The following is a 27,778-nucleotide window of genomic DNA, read 5'->3' on the forward strand; positions in this document are numbered from 1 at the left end:
CATTGTGGAAACAGACTGAAATCCCAACTATTACCTCAATCAGAAACAGGATTTGGTTTGTATGCCAGATGGAAAAATTAACGAGTTTGGTTAATGATACTGGCGCTAAATTTCTAAAAGTCTGGATCATGTGGCTAGCACAAACGGACATACCAGGAGTGAATGGTACTTCAATTTTGCTATGATAGTATTAGAAGCCAGTTCTCCGCTGACTCAATTGGGACAGAAGGGTGAAACACGAGATTTAGAATAAGATTTAGGGTGAGAAGCAGAAATATGGAACACATGAAGAGATCAGACCAAAGCCCAGGAATCTGAAAATCATTCAATTTAGGAACAAGGAAAGGACTGAGAGGAGGACAGACGGACTCCCCTTCCCCTGATAGAGATAGATATATATCTCAAACCACAAGAAACGAAAAGCCCACAATAAGCACTCTGGAAAAATAAAGAATTATCAAAGAACAAATTTATTAAACCAATGAATGAAACACAGAAAAATTAATTTAAAAAAAAAACAGATTAAAATCAAGCTGAGACCAACCAGAAAGCCAAACCAAAAGTTAACAAATACAACAATAACTGTTACTAATACTAACCAAACTTAAAAAGCTCACTAAAATCCCAAGAAAAATAAATATACAGCAAAAATGTTATAACTTATTACCTAGAGAAGCATAGAGATCAGAAAAGATCCCCATGTAAGTCTAAGACTGGCCAGTCCAAATACACCATGTATAGAACAAGTGAATAGTGGATAAGTACTAGGTGGAACAGGACTCGATTAACCCCAAATGTAATATAATTATAATTGCATGAAAGTAGCTGGGTAATGTGAAGGGCTGCATAGCCATGAGTTGCTGTCCTAAGAATAGCCAGAGAATGAAATAAACATGCAGAACACTAGACAGTGTGTATTCAAAAAAATTGATACACATATAGATAGAAAATAGGCTATATGAGCAGCGTGTATATACAAATTTGATACACATGTAGATAGACAATTAGCTATATAGCCATAAGTGACTGTCAAATGGTGTCCAGAAAGTAATATTAGAATGCTGAGCATATATCAGTGCAAAATTATGAATCATTGATGCACATATGTGAGCAAGTCCACGAAATGAGAAGCATAGTCAGCTAAGGCTGGTTCTATACTGCGGGCGCGTGCTACACCGTGCATGCGCGTGCAGCAGTTTTAGTTGGCTGAACAGGCACACTTACAAGAGTAAGTAATAAAAACAGCAATTGTGAAAATAATATCACTGCCAACGTGACTGATCAGGGTGCAACTTCCTCAGATGGCAAGCTCGCAGAGGGATCCTGTCAGCTGTTTATTAACCCCAGAGGTGGCGTGATGCAGCTAAGGTGCTCTGTCAGACTGCCTGCTGGAAAATCCTTTGGTCTTTAGCATGCACTCCGAGTCTGTCCAAACCAACACAGACTCCTGCGTGATGACGTAGCGTCAGCTAAAAGCCCTGACGCATTTCGTCACAGAGCGGTGACTTTTTCAAAGGATATCCAGATAGCCAATAGCGGAGGTTTAAATACCCCATGTGTTGCTAAGCAACATGTATACAACAAAGGAAAAGCAACAGGCAGCCAAACTAGACCAGATGAATCAAACTTATACATATTAAAAATACACAATATGCTTGAAAACAACATAATAGAACAATATACTATATACAATATTGCACTAGAAGACAAACCGTAATATATATAAAATCAATATATAAGTAGAGAAATCCCTAGACTTAATAGGAGAATATCCAGATTTCTCAAGCAATGAACTAGGGATATAAAGAATGTGGATACCTGAGACTGACAATCTATCAGATACAGGACAGGACAATACCAGACAAACAAATGTATTATAGATGTAACATACAATTAAATATACCCAAATTGATGAGGAGGACTGCTACCCAACAAAACTTGAATATAATATTATATATCAGTTAATGATGTAAATAGAATTTTATGTCATTAAAACAGTGTGCAAAGAATATATAAATATATAATTAAATTAATCATATAAATTAATAATCTATGAAAAATATAAATACCATAGTAAAAATAAATACTATAATATAAATATCAAAATGTATATGATATAATAGCTAAAAAGAGGGGGGAAGGAAGGACAGAACAGAGGATGTACAACCAAAGTGTGACATACTCAAAATTAGGAAGTACCAAACAAAACAGAGAACCAAGGAGAACAAAAACCTCCCTGCACTATGGTGCTGGTGTCCAAGCACTTATTGAATCCACCAAGGACCAAAGTGCCCAGCTGGTAGATCCAATAAGTTTCCATCTTGCACAGAATTTTGAATCTATCGCCCCCTAAAACAAGAGGCGAAATGTGCTCCATACCAACAATCTTAAGAGATGACAGATCTTTATTGTGTGTTGTAAAGAAATGTCTGGAAACACTATGAACACAGTTGCCATTCATGACATTCCGTCTGTGCTCGAGGAAGCGAGTGCTCAAAGGCCAAATCGTGTGGCCCACATACTGATAGCCACAACTGCATGTGAGCATATAAACAATAAAGGTACTCAAACATCCTGTTGACTTCCGGTGCTGACGTCTGAGGACCCGGCGAGCATCAGCATCACAGCACCTCGGCGTGGGACAGACAGGGAGAGAGAAGCCTGCAGCGGGAGAGAGACGGGCATGGTGGAAACTGCTCTGGCCGACCGCCGGCCCCTCTGCAGCAACCCTGTGTTCGGAGAGAGGTAATACTGGACACGTCTGATATTACCTTTTCATTTTATACCGGACACAGGGGCAAAATACCGAGCTGTCTGGTTCAAAACCGGACACTTGGCAACCCTAACCACACCTACCTCTGCTGAGGCCTTTTTTTCCAGTGTGTGCGGCCTCTCTCTCTCCCTCTCTCCCTCTCTCCCTCTCTCCCTCTCTCCCTCTCTCCCTCTCTCCCTCCCTCCACAGTAAAGCATATAGCAACTGTAATTATTACTGTATGTTCATTTGCATGTCTTAGACAGGTCTGCAACCCTGTCTTTCACCATTAGCACACAGCACTTCCACTGCAGCAAGGGATTCTTGTAAATGACATGCAAATGAGCACACAGTGCCACCTTTTATCTCAAGCTCCTATTACAGAGCAAGCCAAAGCTTCACACTGATGATACCCATCAAGGTTGAAACATGTCTGTGAGTCGGTTTACTGGCTTTGCATCTTACCCCAGCCTTTGCTTAAAAGCTGTGTTTAAAGCAGCATGCATTGGCTTAAGGGTTGCTCTGTAATAGGAGCTTGAGATAAAATGTGGCACTGTGTGCTCATTTGCATGTCATTTAGCAGAATCCCTTGCTGCAGTGGAAGCGCTGTATGCTGGGTGATAATGGTGAAAGACAGGGTTGCAGACCTGTCTAAGACATGCAAATGAACATACAGTAATATTTACAGTTGCTATATGCTTAAAGCCTTGCCCCCGCTGCCTACTACAGCGTCCGCTGTGGCGGACGCTGCATGGACGAGAGCCCTCCCCTCAATGGCGCCGGGCCCGCTGCGAGGGGGGGCCGCAGCGCTCGGGCGAGAGGTGCTCCTGCTCTCAATAGAATTGAGAGCAGGACTCGCGTCGAGCGATTAGGCACACCCCCCGGCGGTTCAGCCAATGAGGGCGAACCTGCCTGGTGACGTCATGGCCGCGCCCCCGTCACTCCCCCGCCACGCCCCCCCGGTCTCTCTGCCTGCAGTGAGCTGCAGACCGGGGAATCGGCTGAACGCGCCGCCAATCTTGCGGGCGCGCGTTACAGCAGCGTTACCGGGGCCTTAGCTTTACTGTGGAGGGTTTGTGTCACATTTTTTACCCACCATAACCTTAATAAGTGTGGTATATATATAAATTCCATGTTGGGTCTTTGTTTTTGTGAAGTAGCTTTAATAAATGTTGTATTTTTGTGGATATGCTAGTGCTTATATATATAAACATAAACAAAAGAAAACAGAAGCCCAAAATAAGCACTCCAGCATATCCACAAAAATACAACATTTATTAAAGCTACTTCACAAAAACAAAGACCCAACATGGAATTTCAAATAACCTGAGACAACCCTTTACTATCCGAACTGTCTTACTGTGGTGTATAATCAGTGACAATGCAGGTCTGACAATAAGTCTAATAATATAATATGCTGCACTGGTGGAATATACAATATAAGAGCTGATTACATAGGTTCCAGTGGAAAAAAAAAACTTTTTTCACTTTACCCCCTGAGACACCGGCCGGTGTGAACAAGACATCCCAACATAGGTAACCCCGCATCCAATAATAGAGAATGTGGTAAGTTATAAGATGTACATTTTAACCCTTTGTTTTATTCTTAGAGTGGTTATTTTGGGCTTCTGTTTGCTTTTGTTTTCACATATTTTATGCCCATTCGTATAATGAGAGAGATGGCTACCAATATTACATGTTCTAATTTGTATTATTCCAAACTGGAAAGCCAGTGGAGCGTTTCATAGTGAAGAATGTCAACAGGACGACGAAGGTAAAGTTTTGCAAAGTGGAAATGCAGCGTCTCCTGGATGGTTTAGGACAGAGAGAATTCCAAAAGGGAAATATATAACCTTTTCTTCTGCCTACTTTGTTATCTTGCAAGGCCAATCAGTTCCTGACACCTGGGTGAATGGATCTATTGTGTTTGCATAAAAAGGATAGCTAGGAGGGATTGCTTCCTGTTTAGAGTGTTTTTCGGTGACAAATTAGCCTGCTTCTTTTACATAGTGCCTCACTAGATCACGCTCAGCATCCCTGAACCAGGTCACTCAGGTGCTGAAATGAGATGTCAGCGAAAGACAAAGGGCGCGCATAAAGGTCAGAGTGGCCGTAGCTCTGGGCTGCAAAACAGGGCCTGTAACGTGCAGCTGCCGGACAGCTCAAACATGCTTCATGTTACTCCCAGGCAGGGATATATTTATATAACCCCATTGGTGCTCATTTATCAAAGTCTCAGGGCTGCAAAACAACGGCACCAGATTTAGCAAAGAAGAAAATCCTATTTTTTTTGTTGGCCTGAATTTGCAGACGGGAGGTAACGAGACCCCTTTGCATACACTGTATTCTGTATGTGTTTATTGCTTTGCTTTGAAGAGCTTACAGAAAGCTTTCTGCTCCATTCAATGAATACATGGAACGTTGAATAGGGCTCTTAGTTATTAATCTCTCATTTGCTTTCTTTGCTTGTCACGTGGAATACTTTGTGTATCACATGCTGGTATTCCATGAACTCTGGTCTGTTTTAATGCAACTTCTAGTGTGAATTGTAATCAGTCCAAATACTGGGGACAACAAACTAATGAGTAGCTTTGATGATGTATTGGCAATTGCTTAAAAAGTCAAATTAATTCAATATCAATGTCCTAAAATAATTTTTTAAAAGGCAGTTTTATATTCATGCTGTCTACATATTACCAACTGCAAAACCAATGTTTAATGAAGTGTTTAAAGCAGGGCTGGCCAACTTTTATTCAAGTGGGCACATCTCTCTCACTCAATCGCCCCTCCTCCTCCTCTCTCACTCAATTGCCCCCTCTTCCTCTCTCACTCAATCGCCCCTCCTCCTCTCTCACTCAATCGCCCATCCTCCTCTCTCACTCAATCGCCCCTCCTCTCTCACTCAATCTCCCCTCCTCCTCTCTCACTCAATCGCCCCTCCTCTCTCACTCAATCGCCCCTCCTCTCTCTCACTCAATCGCCCCTCCTCCTCTCTCACTCAATTCCCCCCCTTCCTCTCTCACTTAATCGCTCCTCCTCCTCTCTCACTCAATCCCCCCCCTTCCTCTCTCACTCAATCGCTCCTCCTCCTCTCTCAATTTCCCCCTCTTCCTCTCACTCAATCGCCCTTCCTCCTCTCTTACTCAATTCCTCCCCATCTCACTCAATTTCACCCCCCCCTCTTCTCTACCCCCCCCCTCTCTCAGAGGTGGGAATTGTGATACACATACTGGTGTTACATCTGTGAGCGTGGTCACCCATAGCCTGGAAGCCCCAGTAGCTTTCCTTGTCCTGGCGATGTGTACCTCGGAGGTTGTGATAACCTTGTGAGAGAGTTCTTTCTTCATGTTATAGTCTATAGTGTGTGCAGAGCTGTCCAGGCTTAGCATGTGATAGAAAACCGTAACTGTACGTGGTCCAAAGCCTTAGAAGCAAAGGGAAGGAGAGAATTGCTGTGTAAAACTTAATGAGGCTCGCTAAAAAGCCACCTCATCTCTATACTAGTGATATCTCAGACATCTCAGTCTGTTTGCCTGATCCTCTCACTGCTACATAATGAAACGGCCAAGAAATCTGTTCAACTAAAGTGTTTTAAGGGGCAATCCCCCCTAGGACCAAAGTGAATTAAATACGGTGTGCTCTTATACACATTCTAACCCAGGTGCTCAACTCCAGTCCTCAAGCCTCCCCCCGACAGGTCAGGTTTTCAGGATATCCCAGCTTCAGCACAGGTGGCTCAATCAGAGACTTGGATTGAGCCACCTGTGCGGAAGCAGAGACTGACTGAGCCACCTGCCCTGATGCTGGGATCTCCTGAAAACCTGACCTGTTTGGGGGGTGGGGCTTGAGGGCTGGAGTTGAGCCCCCTTGTTCTAAGCAAGGGGTACGCAAACATTTTTGTCCTGAGCCCCTCTGCCTTCTCTTCCACACTGCTCGCGTCCGTCCCCCCTCCCCCCATATCTTGTATCAAGCGTCAAATGACGCTGCTGGGTCAAATGATGCCGTGTTGCCATGGCGATGCAGTGTCAAATGACACGAGGGTCACGTGATGTATCGGCACGTGACCCCGTGATGTCATTTGACGCTGTCACACCAAGCCGTCTGAATCAAGGTAAGTGAGTTGCAGAGGCCTTGTGCGATCCCCCGGCATTTAATTTAAATGCCTTAGGGAAGAGCGCGGGGTCTCTGTAACCGCTGCGCCCCACCTGTGCGTACCCCCCCAGTTTGCACACCCCATTTCTAACCAATAAACTAATTTGCTCTTACTGTTTCTATTAGTCTCCCCACATGCCTATTAGATTGTAAGCTCCTCTGGGCAGGTACTGCTTTCTCCCAATGTTACACTTATGTCTGGATGCACTTATCCCACCTGTGTTAACATATTCCTTTTATTGTAATGTTAAAGCGTTGCATACCTAGCTGGCGCTAAAAAAAACAACCTAAAACCCATAGATACATATACTGTATCTGTACATTATCTGTACTGCAGACAAATGGACAAAAGGTAAGGGGAGCATTCTCGGGCAGGATGCATCAGATTCCAGTTTTAGCCCAATATAAATCATTACAGTGAAAGAGAAGACAATCCATCCGCAGGAAAAACTAAATCAATTCTTGCAGGTGTAATTAGAGTTATCCATAATAGGACAGAACCTCACTGGAACAATACAGATGTCACTTGTTCACCTCAATGTTTGATGACTACCTTATAACGTGCTGGAGCTATGTATAGTTGAACCAGTTGAGTGGTGGAGGGGACATCAGTCTTGTTTGCTAGAACCAGTCCTACTGTACATCCTCCACAGCTTCAATAAGTTGCAGAGTAACTTGTATGCTTAACCCTTTCAGTAGCGAGAGGGCTCGCTGCTTTGTAGATGATGTCAGAAAGCTGCATTTACTAGGGAGCCGCTATAAACAGATTGTCTAAGAAATATGTATCTGTGCTTGCTTGACGTGACTCAGGTTTTCCCCATTGATATAACATTACCGACACGTGTTCATCAATAATAGATAACGTTTTCAGCAGTTCCTGCAAAACACTGGTATCATTTATTTTTCAGGACACTCTTAAGCAAGTGAAACAGATGTGATATATTAATCTCAGCTATCTGTACAATGCACTTGTCATTTAATAAAAAGGGATAAGACGGCATCTAGTACAGCCCTCCTGTACTCTGCCCGCCCATGCTCTCAATGCCCACTGTGGCAGGGGAAGGAGAGTCTGTGTGTGTGTGTGTGTGTGAGTGAGCGTGAGTATATGTGAGAGAGAGGAACTGTGTGTGTATGTGTATATGAGAGTCGGTGTGTATGGTTGTAAGAGAGTGTGAGAGTTTCTGTGTGTATGTGTTTGTTCATGTGTTTGTGTGAGAGAGTCTTGAAGTGTGTGTGTGTGAGAGTCTGTGTGTGAGTGAGTCTGTGTGTGTGAGCGAGTCTGTGTGTGCGTGTGAGAGAGAGTCTGAAGCCTGTGTGTGTGAGAGTGTCTGTGTGCGTGTGAGCGAGTCTGTTTGTGTGTGTGAGGTCTGTGTGTATGTGTGTATGTGTGTGTGTGTGTGAGTGTGTCTGTGAGAGTCTGTGTGTGTGTGAGCGAGTCTGTGTGTGTGTGTGAGAGAGAGTCTGAAGTCTGTGTATGTGAGAGTGTCTGTGTGTGTGAGCCAGTCTGTTTGTGTGTGAGGTCTGTGTGTATGTGTAGGGTCTCCTTCCCCTGCCACAGTGGGCATTGAGAGCAGGGGCAGGCAGAGTACAGGAGGGCTCTGACTAGCTCCACCCCCAGCACTCACACGCCTCCTGCTCTCTGACCCCCCTGCTTTCCTCACTGTGATGTGTGGCGGTGACTCGACTTGTCAATCACCGCCGCTGCCGGTCCCAGTGCGACAGATCCGGCTTTGATGTTGCTGGGGTGCGCTGTTGCCAGTTGCAGCAGTGATTGAGAGGTCAGTCATCACTGCGCACAGCACTGGCGCCAGGGCGGGAGTTTTAGGCAGGATTTTTCCATCCCTGTAACAGGAAAACATACTTTTATAGATCCACATTACAGGACAAATAAACACTTGTATTTCTTTCTGAGTAACCCAATCTCCTATTTCCGCTGATTCCTTATTTTTATAGGATGCATGGTGATAGCCATATTGGTCATGTTGCATCTTGAGACCGTCAGATCAAAGCAAAAAACTCATTAATGACCGGGTGTGTACCCATTTACTGTGAGCGCTCATTTGCATGTCATTACCCAGAATCCCTGGCTGCAGTGGAAGCACTGTATGCTGTATAATTATAGAGTAAGGCAGGTTTGCTCATACTGCAAGTGTTCTTTATCTGTTTGTTGGAAGGTTCTTGTCATCCTTCTTCCGCCCCATAACTTGTTTGCATACCCATATACTGCAACTCTATGGATGTGAAGGGATACATCCAGCTGCAGGGGTCCAACCCTCATCTCCTCTTTAAGAAGTGTTATGTGGATTTCCTCTGCATGCGGAGTGCACGGGGAATCTTGTTATTAGTGCATATCAGCAGTAGCCCAGTGCTGCTACCATGCTGCCAGCGTTGGCAACGGAAACCTGCTGAGCTTCTCTGAACTGGAACAAAAGCTCCATGACCTGTTCTTTCAACTTGTTAGCATGGATGTTGAGTGATTAGGAATGGACCAGTAGTCACAGCTTCTGCCTTTGATCACTGGCTTCCATTGACTTGTGTTGGGTTGAGGGATCTTTCATCAGGAAAATACCACATTTTTCCAACTAAGTATCTGGTCGTCTCATTGATGACGAGGGAGAATGGAATTGGCCAGAATGAGGGTGCAATGTTAGGCAGAGGCAAAACAACTGCAGGTAAAAAAAATAACATTAAAAAGTTAGGCAGAAACGATTGTTTCACTTTTGAGCCAATTAGCTGAATTAACAGTAAAGCTAAGCCAGTTTAGTGACGAATCTGCTTTTATTTGCTGGTATTTCAAAAGGCAAGCTCTTGGGCAACTTATTGAAGGTATAGTTCTTACACTTCTCTTATTGTTCCCATGTATGAATGTAGTTATTTTGTCTTCCTGTGCTCCGTGCTGATCACTTCTGTGGCTTTCGGAGAGCAGCTGCCATTTGAATGTTAGAGAGGACACCCTCTTTCATTTAGGGTACAGGGAAGGGGGATCCAGGGCCATATGATCACTGCAATCGCTGGGACATAGGTCTGTGTCCTGAATGTCTAGCAGCAAATGGAAAAATGATTCTTTCAGTAGTTTAGCCGTTCTATTAGCTTCGGCTCTCCTATAGTGGGAGCTTAATCACAGGGGTCCATTACTTCTGCGAGAAAAGGCAGCATCCATTTTTAATTCTGGCACTTTGGTATCTTAAAATTACACTAGGATGTAAAAGGTGCAAATAACAAGACAGATATAATAAAATATTAGCTGCAGATCTATCACAGAGGAAGAGGGTCCCAGTGGTGACGTGTGTATCTCTTTATGTACATAGCTCTCCACAGCAGTAATACACGTGACACATTACATAACACATTATTTCTTCTGTATCCCAGTATCCGGCTTGTAAACTAGAAAATTGAGCTGGGGCTTGAAAGTCTATCTACTCTTATTGTCTGGTACAAAGGTCACTTGAAAAGAAATAAACGAAATAACGTGTTGGTCAGCCTTGTGGCGGTGGGGATGTGTGCGAATCATTTGTTGAGGTCGGCTCTGAACCCCCTTTACAGCCCGAGGGGTTAATGCTTTGATGGAGGCAGACCGCTTACTGATAACATTGCATCTCTGGCTCTTTTACAACTCCACTCTGGCATCTCATAATCAAGAATGCTGATGGGGAAGAAAACGCACTGTGAATAAGCCTGACAGCGTGGCTGTGAAAAAAGATATCGATTTTTTTAAAATTTTTTTATTTATTTATTTTCTGAACAAAACGTCAATATTTTTCTTTGCAAAGGCACTTTGCCACATCAGGGGAAAGTTAGCATGTCTTGTTTATGATTGATGAGAGTTCACGCTGTAAATCGGGCTGTGTGGAATATGACCGTAAGGTTTCGTGGGCTGCGATATGTGTGAGTGCAGAGTGTGTGCTGGAAGCAACGGACCCTACTGATATTTAGAGCTAAGTCGGTGGGCTATTTGTGCGACCTACAGAAAAGGCCAAAACCTGGTCCACTGGTTGCTCTTGGGAACTGAACGTGGGGAACTCTGAATGAAGTCAGATTGCCACCTTCCTCCAGGTCGGTAGTGTGATGGTCCACTCTTGTGTTTTATATTTTCAATCGCACCACTCGAGTTCGAGCTGAAGATAGATCGGCCTGGATCACTTATTAGCTGAAGTTGGCTCTCAGGTATCACGAGTGTCTATTTTTGTAAGAAGTAGCAATCGAGCAGAAAGAATGGATTATACACAGCAGTCCGATTTCACAGACGAAACGCAGCAGTTGTGTTCTGTAGACCAGTAATATTCGGTTCCGGAGGATCTAACTGTGCTGGTGGCAATGATATGTTGAGTCAGTGGTGTTCACTGATAATAAAGGCAAACTCCTTTACACAGAATGCAAATAAGTAACATTTTCAGAACCCCAGCTAATTGCCTATTAACACTTTTAGCGCCTATTCTTTTTTTTTTTTAATGTTCGGAACACGGCAGCCAGTTCTCCACAGGTGTGTGGTATCGTACGTTTCCAGGAGAGGATGCAGATGTTGTAGAAGTGTCGTTGTCGCCATATGTGCCGCCTTATGCTATCGTTTCTAGAAAGCGTGTCTTGCGTACAGAACCTCCTGCTTTCAGGACTGGAGAGAATTGCGTTTCAGAAGCAAACTAGCCATTTTCTTTTTGTTAGCCACCTGGAACACGAGGCAGATGGTTGCATTGCTGGCCATTTGGTCAGCAAAGGGTTAATGGCGTTGGCCTGCTTTTGCAGGCCAAAGGTGGTGTAGTTCTGATAATTTCTCCCCAATTCCCTGTATGTTGCATTTCCCCTCTCTCATCAGACATTTAGCTGTGAGATCCTCCAGTCTTTTTTAATATTAATACCTGAAAGTAAAGGGCATTTCACTAAACCATAGAAGTTAGCAGCAGTTCACGTTCGTTTAAGTAAACGTTCCTTAGCTGCTGTCTTTCACCGATTTACGGAATAAGGATGTATGCATCAAATATTGGGTGGTACATACTGTGCATTAGTATTGCCTACAGCAGGGGGTTTCAACCACAGTTCTCAAGCCCCCCGACGGGTCAGGTTTTCAGGATATCCCAGCTTCAGCACAGGTGGCTCAATCAGAGGCTCAGTCAAAGACTGAGCCACCTGTGCTGAAGCAGGGACTGATTGAGCCACCTGTGCTGAAGTGGGGACTAATTGAGCCACCTGGGATATCCTGACGACTGACCTGTTGGGGACTCTTGAGGACTGGAGTTGCGAACCCCTGGCCTACAGGTTCCGCGTCATCACATTGATCCAGTCCTGTTTTTTGTAACTCCAGTCCCAGTGACATTAGCTATGTAATAATCCCGCATATCTATGGATAACAGAGACGTGGGAACGCAGCACCGCACCCCAGTTTTCTGATGCCCAGTAGGTTGGCACTGCTGAGTGGGTATTGTTGACAGGCCCAGGGATTTAGATCGGGGTCATTTGGTCTTACATTAGAGCCATTTGAAGTATCTGCCTCCTAAACGCTCTTTGAAGTACAGGCTTCATTAGCCGATTTCCTCGCTTCTCCTTTCCTTTGGTGGGTACCAATGTCAGTGGAAGTCGATGACATTTTAATGTACAGCAAAGCGTGACAATATTTGATGCATTAAGCCTCTTTCGCAATGGGACATGTTTTCTTTCATTCCTGTCTAATTATGCATGCTCATACTTCACGAGTGACAGTCTTTAGTGCCGTATTAACGATGATGATGACAGCACGCAGTGGGATACTCATTAGATCCCCAGAAAGTGAAGCGTAGTGGTGGCTGCCATTTATAGTAATATCAATCCGTCTCAGCCCTTTCCTGAATGTAGAGGCGTATCGTCCTTACGGAAAGACACCCTCGGGTAGTCGCCTCGCTTAAAAAAAACATTCACTGAGAAATAGGGACTCGGTGTAGGTCAGGGTTGGGCCAACTCCATTTCTCTAGGGCCACCAACAGGTCAGGTTTTCATGATTACCCTGCTTCAGCACAGGTGGCTCAATCAGTGGCTCGGTCTGTGCTGAACACCTGACCTGTTGGGGGCTCTGGAGGACAGGAGTTGCCCACCCCTAATGAACAGTACGTAAACGTAATACTGTATACTTACTTAGTTGCATAGTAGATGAGGTTGAAAAAAGACATGCGTCCATCAAATTTGATTGCTAACCCTGAAGATAATGCCCATATACTAACATAGGCTCTTTATTTTAAAGTCTAACCCTAAATTATATATCCTTTTGCTTCATGCAGAAATAAATATGTTTAGATAAAAAAATAAGTGTGTTTAAGTAATGTTTATTTGTACTGTATGTGCAATGCGTGAAGTGATTTGGTGAATAGGGTTTATTTTCTTTATCAGTGGTTGGGATCAGCTGGATCACTTCATTTTAGTATTCCAATGCAGATAAGGGGGTGATGTATCACAGCAAATTTAGAGCAAAAGTGACACAAATGGTGCCATTTTCATTGTGTGTTTCTTTGCGTCAATGTATGAAGATATTTTGCGTCGTGTGTCAGTCTGATTTTGTTGAGTGTCAACAGGAAGAGTGAGGGAGGAGTTACCAGAAGCACAGATTATATTGAGATCAATTTGCATGCCATTACCCAGAATCCCTTGCTGCATTGGAAGCACATTATGCTAGGAGATAATGGGGAAAGGCAGGGCTGCAGACCAGTCTGAGACATGTGAATGTGCTCACAAGGGGTATTTTTATTTCCTGTACATTGTGATGTATCAAACTCTGCGTCTCTGTGTGTCACTTTTTCATTTGGCGTAAACCTTTCTAGCTCACAGCTTGGCTGAAATGGAAGAGACACATTCTTCTATTTGACGCAAACAGAAACAGAAAATGGAGATATGCGGCAAAAACAAACTCCTATGTGCACTTTCCCTCCTAAGGTTTGTTATTTCAGCAGCCAGCATGTAAACGATATGGAAGACCCAAGCGAGTCAAGCTAAGCTGTCATAATATTGCAGCGTTCATATATAAATTATAGGGTCAAAGGTCCGAGCCATAAGAAAGGCTATGCAGAATACTCATTTCCCTGTGACTTCGCTGACACAGTTACAATATAGCGAATGTTATCTCCTTACCGTGTTTTAATTGGTGATGGCTAAAGCAGGGACACAGCCTTGTCTGGCTGCAGAAATCTGTGATTTAGTTCATAGAAAATAAATGAACTGAGTTTTATAGAAATGAGCTTGCGAGGACACTATTAAATTTCCCTAAATTGCAAGTGTTGCGCTGTTGTGATATTTTGCCTTTGTCCTATGATTTGTGTGAGAACGCGATGTTTGCTGCATTTATCCTGTAAGGAGATTGTCACACTTACAGTCTGCAGTCAGGCGTTACTGCAGTCATTCATTTGATGCAGCTCCTATCCGCAGAACACTTTGGCGTTCCACTGACAAAACTCGTGTTCCGTCCCCATAAGAATGGCTGCTTTTGGATCTCTCAACCTTCCACTGCCAGAGAACAAATGATCACTTCACATAGGGTTTTTAGGGCTTACTTTATAAAATGTTAAATATTGTAGAGTAATATCATTCTCTCAAAGAGAAGCTCAGCAACACACATATGTGTGTGTGTGTGTGTGTGTGTGTGTGTATATATAATGAAAATGTTTGCGCACCCCTGTGCTATGGGACCTTCATCAGGGTCTCCTATCCAGAACTCTATGGGTGGTGGTGGTGGTGTGTGCGTGTATATAAATATATAGTTCCCTGATGAAGCCATGCGCGTGACGAAACACGTAGGGATGTGCACACCAGCTGACGCGGAAGCAAGAATACTGAGTGAGGCTGGACTAATTCCAGGTTCATCTGGTGGCGCTTTTCCCGCTGGATCTAATTAACGGACCCTCTAACTGCGTTTAAACTCAGAATGATAAGACTCTCTGACGCCAAAACAAGAGGACTTTATGCGGATATGGGGTTTCTCACACACTATCACAATTGTTTGTAATTATCCTGCCTGCCTCTCCGCCAATGTTCTTATGCACAACTTCCTCCCCTTCCCCCTCCATGCAGTTACTTGTCACTGTTTTATTACCCTCCCAATTTCTTCAAACATCCCTTTGTCACCCCTTCTTTTCTAAATCTCAGTTTTTTTTCTGCTTTCCTAACCTCTGTTTTAGCCATATTCATTTGTAAATCAGTATTGCTGACCTGAGGAAGAGAGGAGAACTCTCGAAAGCTTGTCCTATGACATAGATTGTTAGTCCAAATAAAAAAGGTATCACCTAATACTGAAGAACTCATTTATTCTGTACTATCCAACTGGACAAACACGGCTATTTCCGTTATATATATATATATATATATATATATATATATATATATATATATATATATATATATATATATATATATTATATACTTAGTAAAAGCTATGTTTGTAAGTGCTTTCTTTGTTCTTGTAATATTATGCTTTCTGACACTGCTATTCTACACGTTTAATGGAAGGACCCCTAAAAGTGAGTGCAGCAGATGTTAGTATAAACGCACTGTGGCTCAAAGTGTGTCACCTGATAGCGCCGTTTGTTGTATTTAAAAGGAATGCTTGCTGTGGCACTGTCCCTGCCACAGTGCTATTTCACACTGGGCAAAGATGTTATCATTACCCAGCCAATGGGTTTTAAGTTAAGCAAGCAGAGGTATTTCTACAGGAGTGTCTCATGTTTCTGTGTGGATGCATTTGAAAGGACTCCTCCTGAAGCTTTCATCACCATGAGTTCTCAGCGTCTTACTTAACCACACATACCTGATCCGCTCATGGCAGCTACTTAAGTGAAAAAGTGAATGGTTAGGTGCAATAATTGAAATAAAAATCAAGTCAACGTGCATTAAGCTGAGCAATGCTCTCAGACAAGACACACGTACTGGGGATTTGAAAATGAATAAAATAAAACTGTTTAAAAAAAAAAAAAGAAGCTTTTTGACTGTCAGGGAGTTATGTAAGTTACAATAATACCCATGAAATATCAAACAGACTGGAGCTTTACAAATAGGCTGCCTGTACCAGGCAGAGAGGCACCCAGGGTAGGCAAATTAGGAGCTCAAATGACAGGTGCATTTTTACTCGATTCAAATGCTTTAGGCAAAATAATCTGAGATCATGCAGCAATAAAACAACAACGTTATTGGCAGGACGGAGAATGTCTGAATCAAGGATAGGCGATTATCTGAGAGTAAAATAGAGACTGAGAGAAACAGGGTATAGTAGGTGCGTTATCAACTTCAAGAAACTTAGGCTGTGTCCATAGAGCCTCAGCCCGCGCTCCTCCGCGCTGACGCTCGCTTGCCCGGTCAGCAGCGATCCCATGGACTGGCAGGCGAGCCAGCGTGCGCGATTGGGAGGCGGGGCAGTGACGTCGCTGGGCCAATAGTCTGCGACGCACCGACGTCAACGTCACGGCGCTGTGACGTTGACGCTGCTTTGCTGTGATTGGAGGTTTTCAGCCGACAGAGCGCTGAAAAACATCATTGGTTGTCGGGTGAAAAACCCAATTCCTCAGCACGCCTGCGGACACTCGTGCGAGCCCCCTCTCAAGACATCCTCATTGAGGATGCCGGGGCTCAGCGCGGAGCGTCCACACGGCTCAGCGCTGCCTGTCCTTCCATGGACGCAGCCTTAGAGATATCCCTCCAAAGTCATGATATCGTGTGGTGTGTCAGTGTCAATATTACATCCTATGTATGTATATCTTTATTTATATAGCGCCAACAGTGTACTCGGCGCGTCACAAAGACAATACAGTACATGTACAGGGAATTATACTAATATGGAAATGCTGTGTCCTATGTTAATATACGTGCCAGTGCAATCTGGCACCTGGCACCTCTTACACCTGTATAAAACAGGGGTCCAGATGAAGGCTTCAGGCCCTGAACGCATTGCTTGTCCCAGGAGTGGATTAGTAGGGTGTTTAGAGAAGCTGTATCTATCTATATACTGTAGGTGTCCCAACACACGCCCATGTTTTTTCCTCTCCCTGTCCCTAATGCAGCATAGCATGCCAAGAAATGTGCCAGCTTGAAAAGAGGAAAACAGGAATAGATCTATCTATGGGGATCAATAAATGGACCGTTTAGTCTGACCCAGTAATGATCGTTATTGACAGTATTAACATTTGTTCTTAACAGTTGTATGTGTGTATTATATATGTGTGTGTGTGTATATATGTAAATCTTATAGTACAGTACAGTAGTCTCTGTAATTTTGCTATGGTGGGTATTGCTGGTTTTCATCATTTTCCTGGTACTAATTGGTGTTTTTGAGAGTGGCCCAACTGAAACCCTATAAACTTTACCATGTGGTTAAAACAGCACAGGATAAGTGCTTGTATTCATATGTATCCTATATACCTGTAAAAGAAACCACATTTCATACAGTAAGGCTTTGCATTAGCAGACAGGCTGTGAGGTGTGTACTAATACAGACACGACTGTCATTATATGGACTTTCTCTAACATCCAACAGGGAACGGGAGATCAGTACGGAATGTTAAACTCAATCTATAGTGACTGATTGAAGAGAAGGGGTACCAAGAATACCTACATCAAGATTTGTGCCAAACGAATATTTTAATATCTTGAAAGCAGGAAAAAGGACTTGTCTAAAAAATACATTGTTTTGTATATTATTTCGTTTTCAGATCAGCCACTGGGTCTCCAGAATCATTTGAGGCTAAGAACGCCTCCTCCTCCCTTGTCTCACGCTCCGCACCCTCACCATGCAGCTTCCATCAACTCCCTGAACAAGGGTAACTACACCCCACGTAGCAACCCCAGCCCGGCTCCGACAGACCACTCCCTGTCAGGGGAGCCACCTGGCGGGGCTCAGGATACCATCCATGGTCAGGACAACTGGCTTCTCAACAGTAACATTCCCCTGGAGACCAGGTATGTCTTACTCATTGCCGACACAGAAGAGGATGCTCATGTGTTAAGATTAAAGCATTGACAAGTCAAAAATATAATTGGGTCATTGACTGGCCAATTACCGATCAAAGACCTGTGAACAGCAATCAACACTACACAGACTTATTTATCCAGGGGGGAACAGGGGGTCTTCCGGTATACATCACATATCAGGAGATCCTCAGGGGCTTCAGGAAAAAAAGATTGTGGCATCCACACACAAAGTGGAAGTAATCATCTAGAAATCCATGTCTCCGCTATATTTCAACTTTAGTCCTCCAGTGCCACCAAGGGGTCAGGTTTTAAGGATATCCCTGCTTCATCACTGGTGGTTCGATCAGTGGCTCAGGCAAGGCGCCGGCAATGTACTGGTTAGAAAGGCTAAAGCAATATTGCCAACATTGGGCACAGGAAAATAGTTACACTTTAGTGCAGGGGAGGCCAAGTCATTATGACTGAGCCACTGATTGAGCCACCTGTGCTGAAGCAGGGATATCCCTAATACCACCCCTGTTCTGGACGGTATCCTGATGTTTAGCTGATGTGGTATTACATAGGGATACCCTCTGCTTTTAGTGGTATAAAGAAAATGTACTACAATGTTATGCTGTTTTAGACTGAAATCACATAGTAGCACATAACACACATTATATGATTCTGGTTGTATACACACAAACTCTAAATAGTGAAAGCAACACCCATTATCATGCTAAAATTTGCTTTCAATTTGTATACATACCTTTTATATGATGTACAGTGAGTTAGACCCAACATGTTCTGAATTATGCAAGAGGAACTCAGACTTGGAGCCATGCAATAGTTTCCTATTCCTCTCTATGTAACTTCAGCATGTTTAATTAAAAAACAAACAGCATTAAAGATTGCATACAGAATTGCTCGGTGACCAGTAACTAAACCTGACATTTAATATAACACATTAATCAAAAATAGTGACTAGGCTCATTTTCTCTAATTAGGCAATTATGCCGAGCATATATATTACTAAACTAATGACCACGGGTCAGAACTGGAGATCATTATTTCCTGGACTTGGCCGTTGCATTTCTAAGAAGAAATTGCAGTGTTGTTTGCTTATTATTATTATAGAGATAAGTAAAGCTATATGTATAAGTATATCACTTGATTGATGTGTGTGGCAGCGGTTTTGAACCTTTGTTCCTTGGGGTGCGAGGGGGAAACCCTGTTATGTCCGATATTTTATTTTCCTATCCACCCAAATGATTTGGTAAAATGATCTTAAAAAGTAATAAAAATGGTAAATCAGATTTATATATATATTTTTTTTGTCTAGAAAATATATGTTACAGGGGAAGATAAAAAGTATTTGAATAAATATCCCCTTCTAGCGCAATACTGTTTTAGGTAAACAGACGGAGGCATAAGCTGGGTTTTTGGTCACAAGTTCTCAAAATATTTGCTATTGCAGGGTTGTCGTGTCATTGTATTGCAGGTTTCTAGAACAATTTAAGTAACACTGCACTGGACATTTGCCCAAAGATGTTTTTATACCTACAATTTGCACCTGTGTCTGTTGGCATCAATGTAACAATGCACTTTGTGCTGAATTTGAACTGCTTGCGTCAGTGGTGAACTAGTTCAGGGATGAAGAACTCCAATCCTCAAGGGCCAACAGCTCATGTTATAAGGATGTTTCCTGCTTCAGGACAGGTGGCTCAGTCAGGAGGATTGAGCCACCTGTGCTGATGCAGGGAGTTCCCCGATACCTGATCTGTTGGTGGCCCTTGAGGACCAGCGTTGGCCACCCCTGGACTAGTCATAACAAAGAGGGAGTTAGGGAGAAGTTACTAAGTTACAGATATTAAAATAGGATCTATTAAATTATAAATCTGGGGACATTATTTATTTTCCTATTTTTTTGGCTCAACAAAAATAGCGTAAATGGTTTTTGCCTAAGGATTTACATCAAATAAGAGGCTTTAATAAGAACCAATGTGTTAAAGCTGCAGTCCATGCATATCCTACATGTGTTTTTTTATTATAAATAAATCAGTTCTGTACTATGACAAAATACTTGTAGCATTTAAAAAAACAACTCTAAATGACATGTTGTAGATAATTCTATATACGTATCTATTGCAACCATTTACAAAGTCACATCCCCTTCCTCTTCTGAAACAGGCTCTGGCACACCCCTTTTTGAGCCCCACCCTCTCTCTAGCAGTACACCAATTGTATCTCCTGACTGCCTGATCACATGATCTTCCTCACAAAACTTTGTATCTTTGGTCCTCTTCTGCTGCACTGACAGCCATTTAGTGAACCCCCGATTCGAATCATCGCCGATCGATCACAGGAGAACGGATCGATTGGCAACTTAGCTAATTACTTATCATTGTGTGGATTGTATTGATGCACATATTAAAGGGGAAAACATTTTTATTAAAAAAAAAAAATCAGATTGGACTGCTGCTTTAAGACACTCAACAAGTTGCTTGATGTAGGGTCCTTGTGGCGACTATTTCACCATTTAGTCTTCCCACCTACTAAACTATTGCAATTAAAAAAAAACTAAAACTATCAACAGATTTATTCCAGTTCTGTCTCGAATTCATCTGAAGCTGTTTTTTTCACCAGTTTTGCAGCCTTGATAAAAGTTCCCAAAATGTAAACACAGTTTGACTTTCCCCTTATTACTAATGAGGTGAGCATAACACTCCGGGGTATGTTTGTTAACGCTAGAAAGGGGGATGTTGTATTTGTCATCCTTGTGTTCGCGTGAATGTTTCAAGATTGGTTGCATCGTTTTGCACTGCTTGCGCAGGCGTGTGCTTTGTGAAGTGTCAATAAGAGGCGTTAAGGAGGAATTCTGGGATGAATATTACAAATCCGGCATCTTTGTTCCTGTACTATCTAAAAATGCCATGTTGGATTGAATGACACGTAAATAATATATATACAAATATAAGATCCTTTCAGATAGTGCAGAAGATGCTACCTGCTTTTTCTTTACTGCAACGACTCAGTATGTTGCCTAGCGAGAGATCGCGTTTGATGGAAAACAATAGCTTATCAGAGATCCACAGAGACAGCATGCTGAAGGACCCGCAATGCATGCAATTATTTAAAGAAGTCAAAAACAGCCACTGAGACTGTCATTGATCTATGCTACTGCTCTAAAGCTATTAATTCATCCCAAAAGTGAACTGTAAACAAAAACAGATAGATGTGGATAGTCTTCTGAAGTGTTATTAACATCCATTAGATTCCCTCTTTATTTAATGAAAGGAGTAGCCATGCTTCAGACAGCCCGCTTCAGTGTCTGCTCAAGACCAAAGAGGTAAAGCAAGTGAATGAATGTGGTAGAGATACTTTCAGACACACTAGTGCATGCATGGGCAATGCCAGTCCTCAAGGGCCACCGACAGGTGAGGTGTTAAGGATAGCCCAAGATAAAGTTGCAAGACAGTCCAACGCTCATGCTTGGAGAGTTGGTGATGTCACCACTCGCAAGCATGAGCGTGGCACAGGGGACGCAGCCTTAAGTTGAATGCTGATTGTACGCAGAGATATTTACACTACAGGAGGGCCCCGGGCATGCCGCGGGTTCCGTTCTTAGGGCCCCCCGCAAAGTGAAAATCGCCGGAAAGCGGAACCGGCGATTTTCGGCGTGTGCACATGCACAAACCAGCAATTCCCCCCTTCTGCGCATGCGCAACCTCAGTTCGGAGCCCGCAACTTTCGTTCTGCGCATGCGCCCCCTCGGCAACCGCCCGTTCTGCGCATGCGCGACCTCGGACTTCCCCGTTCTGCGCAAGCGCAGACATGGCGCCCCCCTTCTCGGTACAGCCGCATCAACGGATAGTCGAAAATCAGGGCGCCGAAAAGCGGGGGCCTTGCTTTACTTCAGACCTGGCAGAGATGCTTAGTTTTTCTTTAATGACTATCTCTGATATATTTCAGTTACAATATGTTTAAGACGGAACTCCTCCTATTGACACTCCCCAAATTGCTCAGTGATGCAAGTATGCTGAAATAAGTGAAGGTGCATTTATATTGACATTCTTGCTAAGAGATGCAGGTGCAAAATGCTTCTCAGTCTCAATTTGGGGGCAAAGCAATAATTTGTGTCCTTGATACCAAGCTCCCTAATTATTCCCCAAACCAGAGGGGGACAGCAGTGTGTTGCTAAAAATGTCAGCCTCAGAAGCATATAATAAGATCTAACACAGGGTGAATTATAGGTATGTATATAACCCTCATTTGTCATTGTTCTGTATTGTGTTATTGAAATAATGTATGGAACTATTGTAATGTTATAATAATCTTATATTTACAAGATCTTAGCTATTGTATAAAGGCATCTAGATCTGTTACATTTTTGTTTAAAAAGTGTTTTTTTGGGGGGTGGGGGGGATGAGCGGGATGTATCAAGGGTTTCATGGTACAGTATTAGATTCCTAATGAATATAGATAATATTTTTTCCTTGAATCAAGCAGCAACAGACTTGGCACGCAGATGTATTTCAATCAGAGGTCCCTGTCTCATATAGCAAGGGGGCTCAACGCCAGCACTCAAGCCCCCCAACAGGTCAGGTTTTCAGGATATCCCAGCTTCAGCACAGGTGGCTCAATCGGAGGTTAAGTCCAAGACTGAGCCTCTGATTGAGCCACCTGTGCTGAAGCAGGGACTGACTGAGCCGTCTGTGCTGAAGCTGGGATATCCTGAAAACCTGACCTGTTTGGGGGGGCTTGAGGACTGGAGTTGAGCCCCCCTCCTCTGCCATTGAGCTTTGAATCTGACTTTGGTGTCTGTTGCACAGCAACATAAAGTGACTTGTGAAAAAGATGACACTGGGATTCAAACAGGTTTCACTCGCTTTCAAAGCCGCACAACTCATTCCCACGACCCTACTCATTCTCCAAGTATCCTATCGATGAAATATATATATATTTTTTTTTTCTTGGTAAATCTGGCACTACTTTTTTGCATTAGTATTACACAAATACTTCTCACCGGTTATATTTGTAGAGACAGAACAATTAGCAAACACATGTTTTTGCTCTTCTACAATTCCAAGAGCTAAGGCTAATCATTCACATGGCCATGCGTTCTGCAGGGGGCTCAACTCCTGTCCTCAAGCCCCCCCCCCCGCTCCCCCAAACAGGTCAGGTTTTAATGATATCCCAGCTTCAGCACAGGGGACTCAATCAGTCCCTGCTTCAGCACAGGTGACTCAATCAGTCCCTGCTTCAGCACAGGTGACTCAATCAGTCCCTGCGTAAGCACAGGCAGCTTAATCAGTCCCTGCTTCAGTATGGGTGTCTCAATCAGTCCCTGCTTCAGCCCAGGTGACTTAATCAGTCCCTGCTTCAGCACAGGTGGTTCAATCAGTGGCTCAGTCTTTGACTGAGCCACTGATTGAGCCACCTTTGCTGAAGCTGGGGTATCTTTAAAACCTGCCTGTTGGAGGGGGGAGGGTCTTGACTACTGGAGTTGAGCCCCCCTGTGTTACAGCACTATAGTTATCGGACTTAGCCATCACTATGCAGTGAGTAATAAATGCCATGTTACAATGGGAACTCTAGCAAGTATTCATTGTTTATTTAACTCACTTGCATGATTTACTACAGCATTGTAGCATTATATAACCCTGAACCCCCACCTCCTTCTCCCCTCTATGAAAAGGTTTAAAGTAATTATGTGATTGGCTCATTTTCTTCCAGCTGTCTAAAACTACTAACTAAAACCCAAAACATTTTTGGAGCCCACAATAATTACAGATCTTGAACCTTATTACACCCCTAGCGCCATCAAACTTTCTTTAAATACTGTACCTGTGCTCAGTGCTTTGAGTAGAAATGCAGAAAGAAGAGACAACACTGTAATACTATAGTAAAAGTAGTATACTTTCTACACCTGGGTTATACTTTCTGTATTCCGAATATTTTTTTTTTAAACAGAAAGTGTGTGTGTGTGTGTGTGTGTGTGTGTGTGTGTGTGTGTGTGTGTGTGTGTGTGTGTGTGTGTGTGTGTGTGTGTGTATATATATATATATATATATATATATATATATATATATATATATATATATATTAACTTCTGTGTGGTGGATACCTATCCACTGATGAGACCAAAAACGGTCAAAACAGCTCTCTGTGAGTAGGTTTACTGGCTTAATGCATCTTAACCCAGGCTGTGCTGAAAAGCTGTGCAATGCAGCAAGCATAAGCGTATAGGGGTCCATGTCAAAATGGATTTGAAGCAAAAGGTGGCACTGTGTGCTCATTTGTATGTCATTTCCCAGAATCACTTGCTGCAGTGGAAGCACTGTATGCTGGGCTATAATGGTGAAAAGCAGGGTTGCAGACCTGTCTAAGACATGCAGATGAGCACACAATAATATTTCAATTTGCTATATATTATAATATATATATGTGTATTTATATATATATATAATCTTCATTGTATAGTGCAGTATTTTTTTACATTGCTTGCCAAACATGAAAAGCTGCTTTTGTTAAACTAAAAAAATGGTGTCCCCTAAGGCAGGGGTTCTCAACTCCAGTTCTCAAGCGCCCCCCAATAGGCCAGGTTTTCAGGATATCCCAGCTTCAGCACTGGTGGATCAACCAGTCCCTGCTTCAGCACAGGTGGCTCAATAAGAGAGAGGGGGGTGCCTGAGGAGTGGAGTTGAGCCCCCCTGCCCTATGGCATGCGGGTAGTAACTTCAGCACCCTGATATTGCATATGTCATTCTAACTTCATGCACAAAAAGACTAAGACTACTAGGCTTGGGAAGATCTCACTTCATTGATGCATGACTCACGGCCTTCATTCATGTTTCCATCTGTATGTAGAAACATAGCAAAGCAGACATTCCTAGAGACATTGCAGGACAACCTCATTGAGATGGACATTCTCACCACCTCCCGCCATGACGGTGCTTACAATGATGGGTATGTGACACACGTCTGCGGACATCCTATTGATTGTGCGTCATTTTGCATACAACCCCTCCCTTATTTCACTGATGTTGCCAGGCTACTGTTTATTCCTTTGAAGCGCTGGTATTGGTGCATTCTGTGTGTGCAAGGGTCCATAATACATTCAAGTCCCAGATACGGTGGCAATAAGGGGCTACTAGCTCACAATCTATTGCCCTGTGCATATTGATGCGTGGTCATTAATATGCCGGCACCTTGGCATTTTCATTTCTTTGCACTTCTACAGGTCTAATGAATATAGCAAATGTTTCTCCGCGTGTTCCTTTTAAGCTAAACGCACAAGTAACCTGGAACTAGACACGCTTATATATTTCTTTATTTGGATTGAAAATGTACCTGTAATCATAGGACCCGTTCTCTGACTAGCAATGCCATTTAATACATTCCCAAAACACGGTGGCCCATATTGAACGAGTGGCTCTAGGCCATACGACTCCTCCCTGCACTAGAAGGCCGTATGGGGGGGCGGCTTATAAATATGGGCCTATACATAATATATTGACATCACCTGGAAATGGCATGTGTGTGTGTGTCTCGTTTTCCTCCAGTGACTCCACAGCTCTGTGCTTGTAATGATGAGCAGGCCTGGGGTTATATTTTTGTTGTCATCTGGTATATAAGAGACAAAACTGCTCCAATCTGTTAAGCCAGGGGGGCTCAACTCCCGTCCTCAAAACTTCTTACAGGTCAGCTTTTCAGGATATCCCAGCTTCAGCACAGATGGCTCAGTCGAAGATTGAGCCACCTGTGCTGAAGCAGGGACTGATTGAGCCACCTGTGCTGAAGCTGGGATATCTTGAAAACCTGACCTGTTGGGGGGGCTTGATGACTGAGTTGAGCACCCCTGTGTTTAGCAATTATACCTTTTATACAAGGTTTTAATAAGTGTACAGTAATTGCCCTGTAATGTCAGGTGCCAACTAATGTTTTCCTCATTGATTGTTCTGTTATGACTTTCCACAGTGGACTTTAAATAACCATATTGATGCTCAAGACATCTGTTTTCTCAAATTTTGATTTGTGTATTGGCCGAACATCAAAACTGTACACCACTGTTGTTGAACAGGAGAGTGTGAAACCAAATGTGGTCCACATAGAGCTATTCTTCAATATATACAATATATATATCTATATATACACACACACACACACACACACACACAGCATGTATGTAGTGTGCCATATAAACTCAGAACGGAAACACATGTCCCACTTGGTCAGACTTTTCCCTACTTCACCTCTGAATTTCTTGCCACTCTTCAGGATCCTTCATCAGCGCCTTAGCATTTGTAATCAGACCATTTATTGGTGAAATTTGGTCTCGTTCTACCACTAAATGATCTGAGCGGACCTTTATATTATAGGTGTGTGGGCAACTCCACTCCTCAAGGGCCACCAACAGGTTAGGTTTTCAGGATATCCCTGCTTCAGCACAGGTTTCTCAATCAGTGGCTCAGTCAAAGGCCTGTTGGGGGCCCTTGAGTACTGGAGTTGCCCACCCCTAACCTAACTCCTTGTTCTATTCAGATGAATGCTGGGGGCATTTCAGAGCACAGACTGCACCACCAATAGGCTATTATTATTTGCCATTTTTCACACAAGGAGTGCAAGGCAATCTTTTTTTGCTGCATTCCCCTATACCACCTCAGCTAGGAGGCTGTTCAATATCTCCACTACACTTTAATGCAAAATTCCGATCCCACCTTTCCCTTACAGACATCAGTGTAACGTTAACATTTGTCTAATAAATTGAATTGTAACTTGACAATCCTGATTGACGGGCTATAGGGACGTATTTATTAAGCAGTTTTCTGCTATATGACACTGCCCAGTGCTGAAGACACCTTGTGTGCACATTCAAGTTAGCAGAAGACTGCTTAGTAGATACGTGTCTATATTTTTTTTTTTTTACATGTTTTCTATGTTTACAGATGTAGCAGACGTTATTGCACCTAGCTCGTTATTTAACAATGGTGAAGGAGATAACACACTTGGTTTTTATTGCGTTATTGTGTGCGTTATCTCACCTTAACAGGAGTAATAACCTCAACTGCAATCTGTATAATGTGCGTGCTGTCCACTTTTAATAATAATAAAAAAAAGCTTCTATGTCTGAGAAGGACCTTTTTTCTAAAGCAGCATATTTTATATCAATGGCGACCCTCCCTCTTTCTTGTGTTATCAAGTGATATTTGTATTGGTTTGTACTCAAACCAGAAATGCATCTTCTGCAGGCGAGGAACTGACTCGAACATTCTTGTTTTCTGCAGGCATTTCCTCTTTAAACCGGAGGCACCTCTCCCCTCTTTTGTACGACGTCTCCCGGGTACCCCCTGACATCCAGCACTGTGTACTCCCCTCCTCCCAGACCCCTTCCCCGCAGCACATTCTCTAGACCTGCCTTTAACCTGAAGAAAACCGTATAAATACTGCAACTGGAAATGCGCGGCTCTGAGCGCCATTATCATCTCGGTCACGCTGATGATCCTCCTGGCGTATTTCATTGGTAAGATTACAACATTTATGTTTCAATGTGCGACTCGTATTAACTTAAAAAATAACAATGATAGAAGATGATGTTCTGTGCTGTATATTATCTTTTAGACAACTGTACACATACAGTAAGGTGCATTGGGAATTATCTTTATTGCCTCTCCCTACTTAACTATTCACAATCTTTTGCTCCACCTTCTTTCCTTCTTCCCTTCTCTTCCTTTCCTTCTTTGTTCCCTTCTTCCCCTTGCTCCCTTTCTTTCCTTCCTTCTTTCTAACTCTCTCCCTTTCTTTCCTTCCCTCTCCTTCCCTTTTCTTCCTCTCTCCCTTTCCTTCCTTCCTTCTTCCCCTCTTCCTTTCCTTCCTTCTTTCTTTCCCTCCTCTTTCCTTTTTTTTTCTTCCTCTCCCCCCTTTCCCTTCCTTCTTCCCCTCTCTTCATTTCCTTCCTTCCCTTCTTCCTCTCTCTCTCTCCCTTTCTTT

At 43.1% G+C, this 27,778-nt stretch overlaps 1 protein-coding gene across 1 annotated transcript in view; it reads left to right on the top strand.

Moving 5' to 3' along the window:
* The window catches only part of TENM4 (teneurin transmembrane protein 4), a 1,230,300-nt gene that overhangs the window by 982,571 nt on the left and 219,951 nt on the right, over positions 1–27,778 (top strand). The window contains 5 exon segments of the mRNA XM_075592607.1: positions 17,554–17,800; positions 24,659–24,757; positions 27,076–27,092; positions 27,095–27,219; positions 27,221–27,311. Of these exon segments, the coding sequence (XP_075448722.1) occupies positions 17,554–17,800; positions 24,659–24,757; positions 27,076–27,092; positions 27,095–27,219; positions 27,221–27,311 (579 nt within the window).

The sequence above is a fragment of the Ascaphus truei genome, chromosome 3, assembly GCF_040206685.1.
Source record: "Ascaphus truei isolate aAscTru1 chromosome 3, aAscTru1.hap1, whole genome shotgun sequence".
NCBI classification, from domain to species: Eukaryota; Metazoa; Chordata; class Amphibia; order Anura; family Ascaphidae; genus Ascaphus; species Ascaphus truei.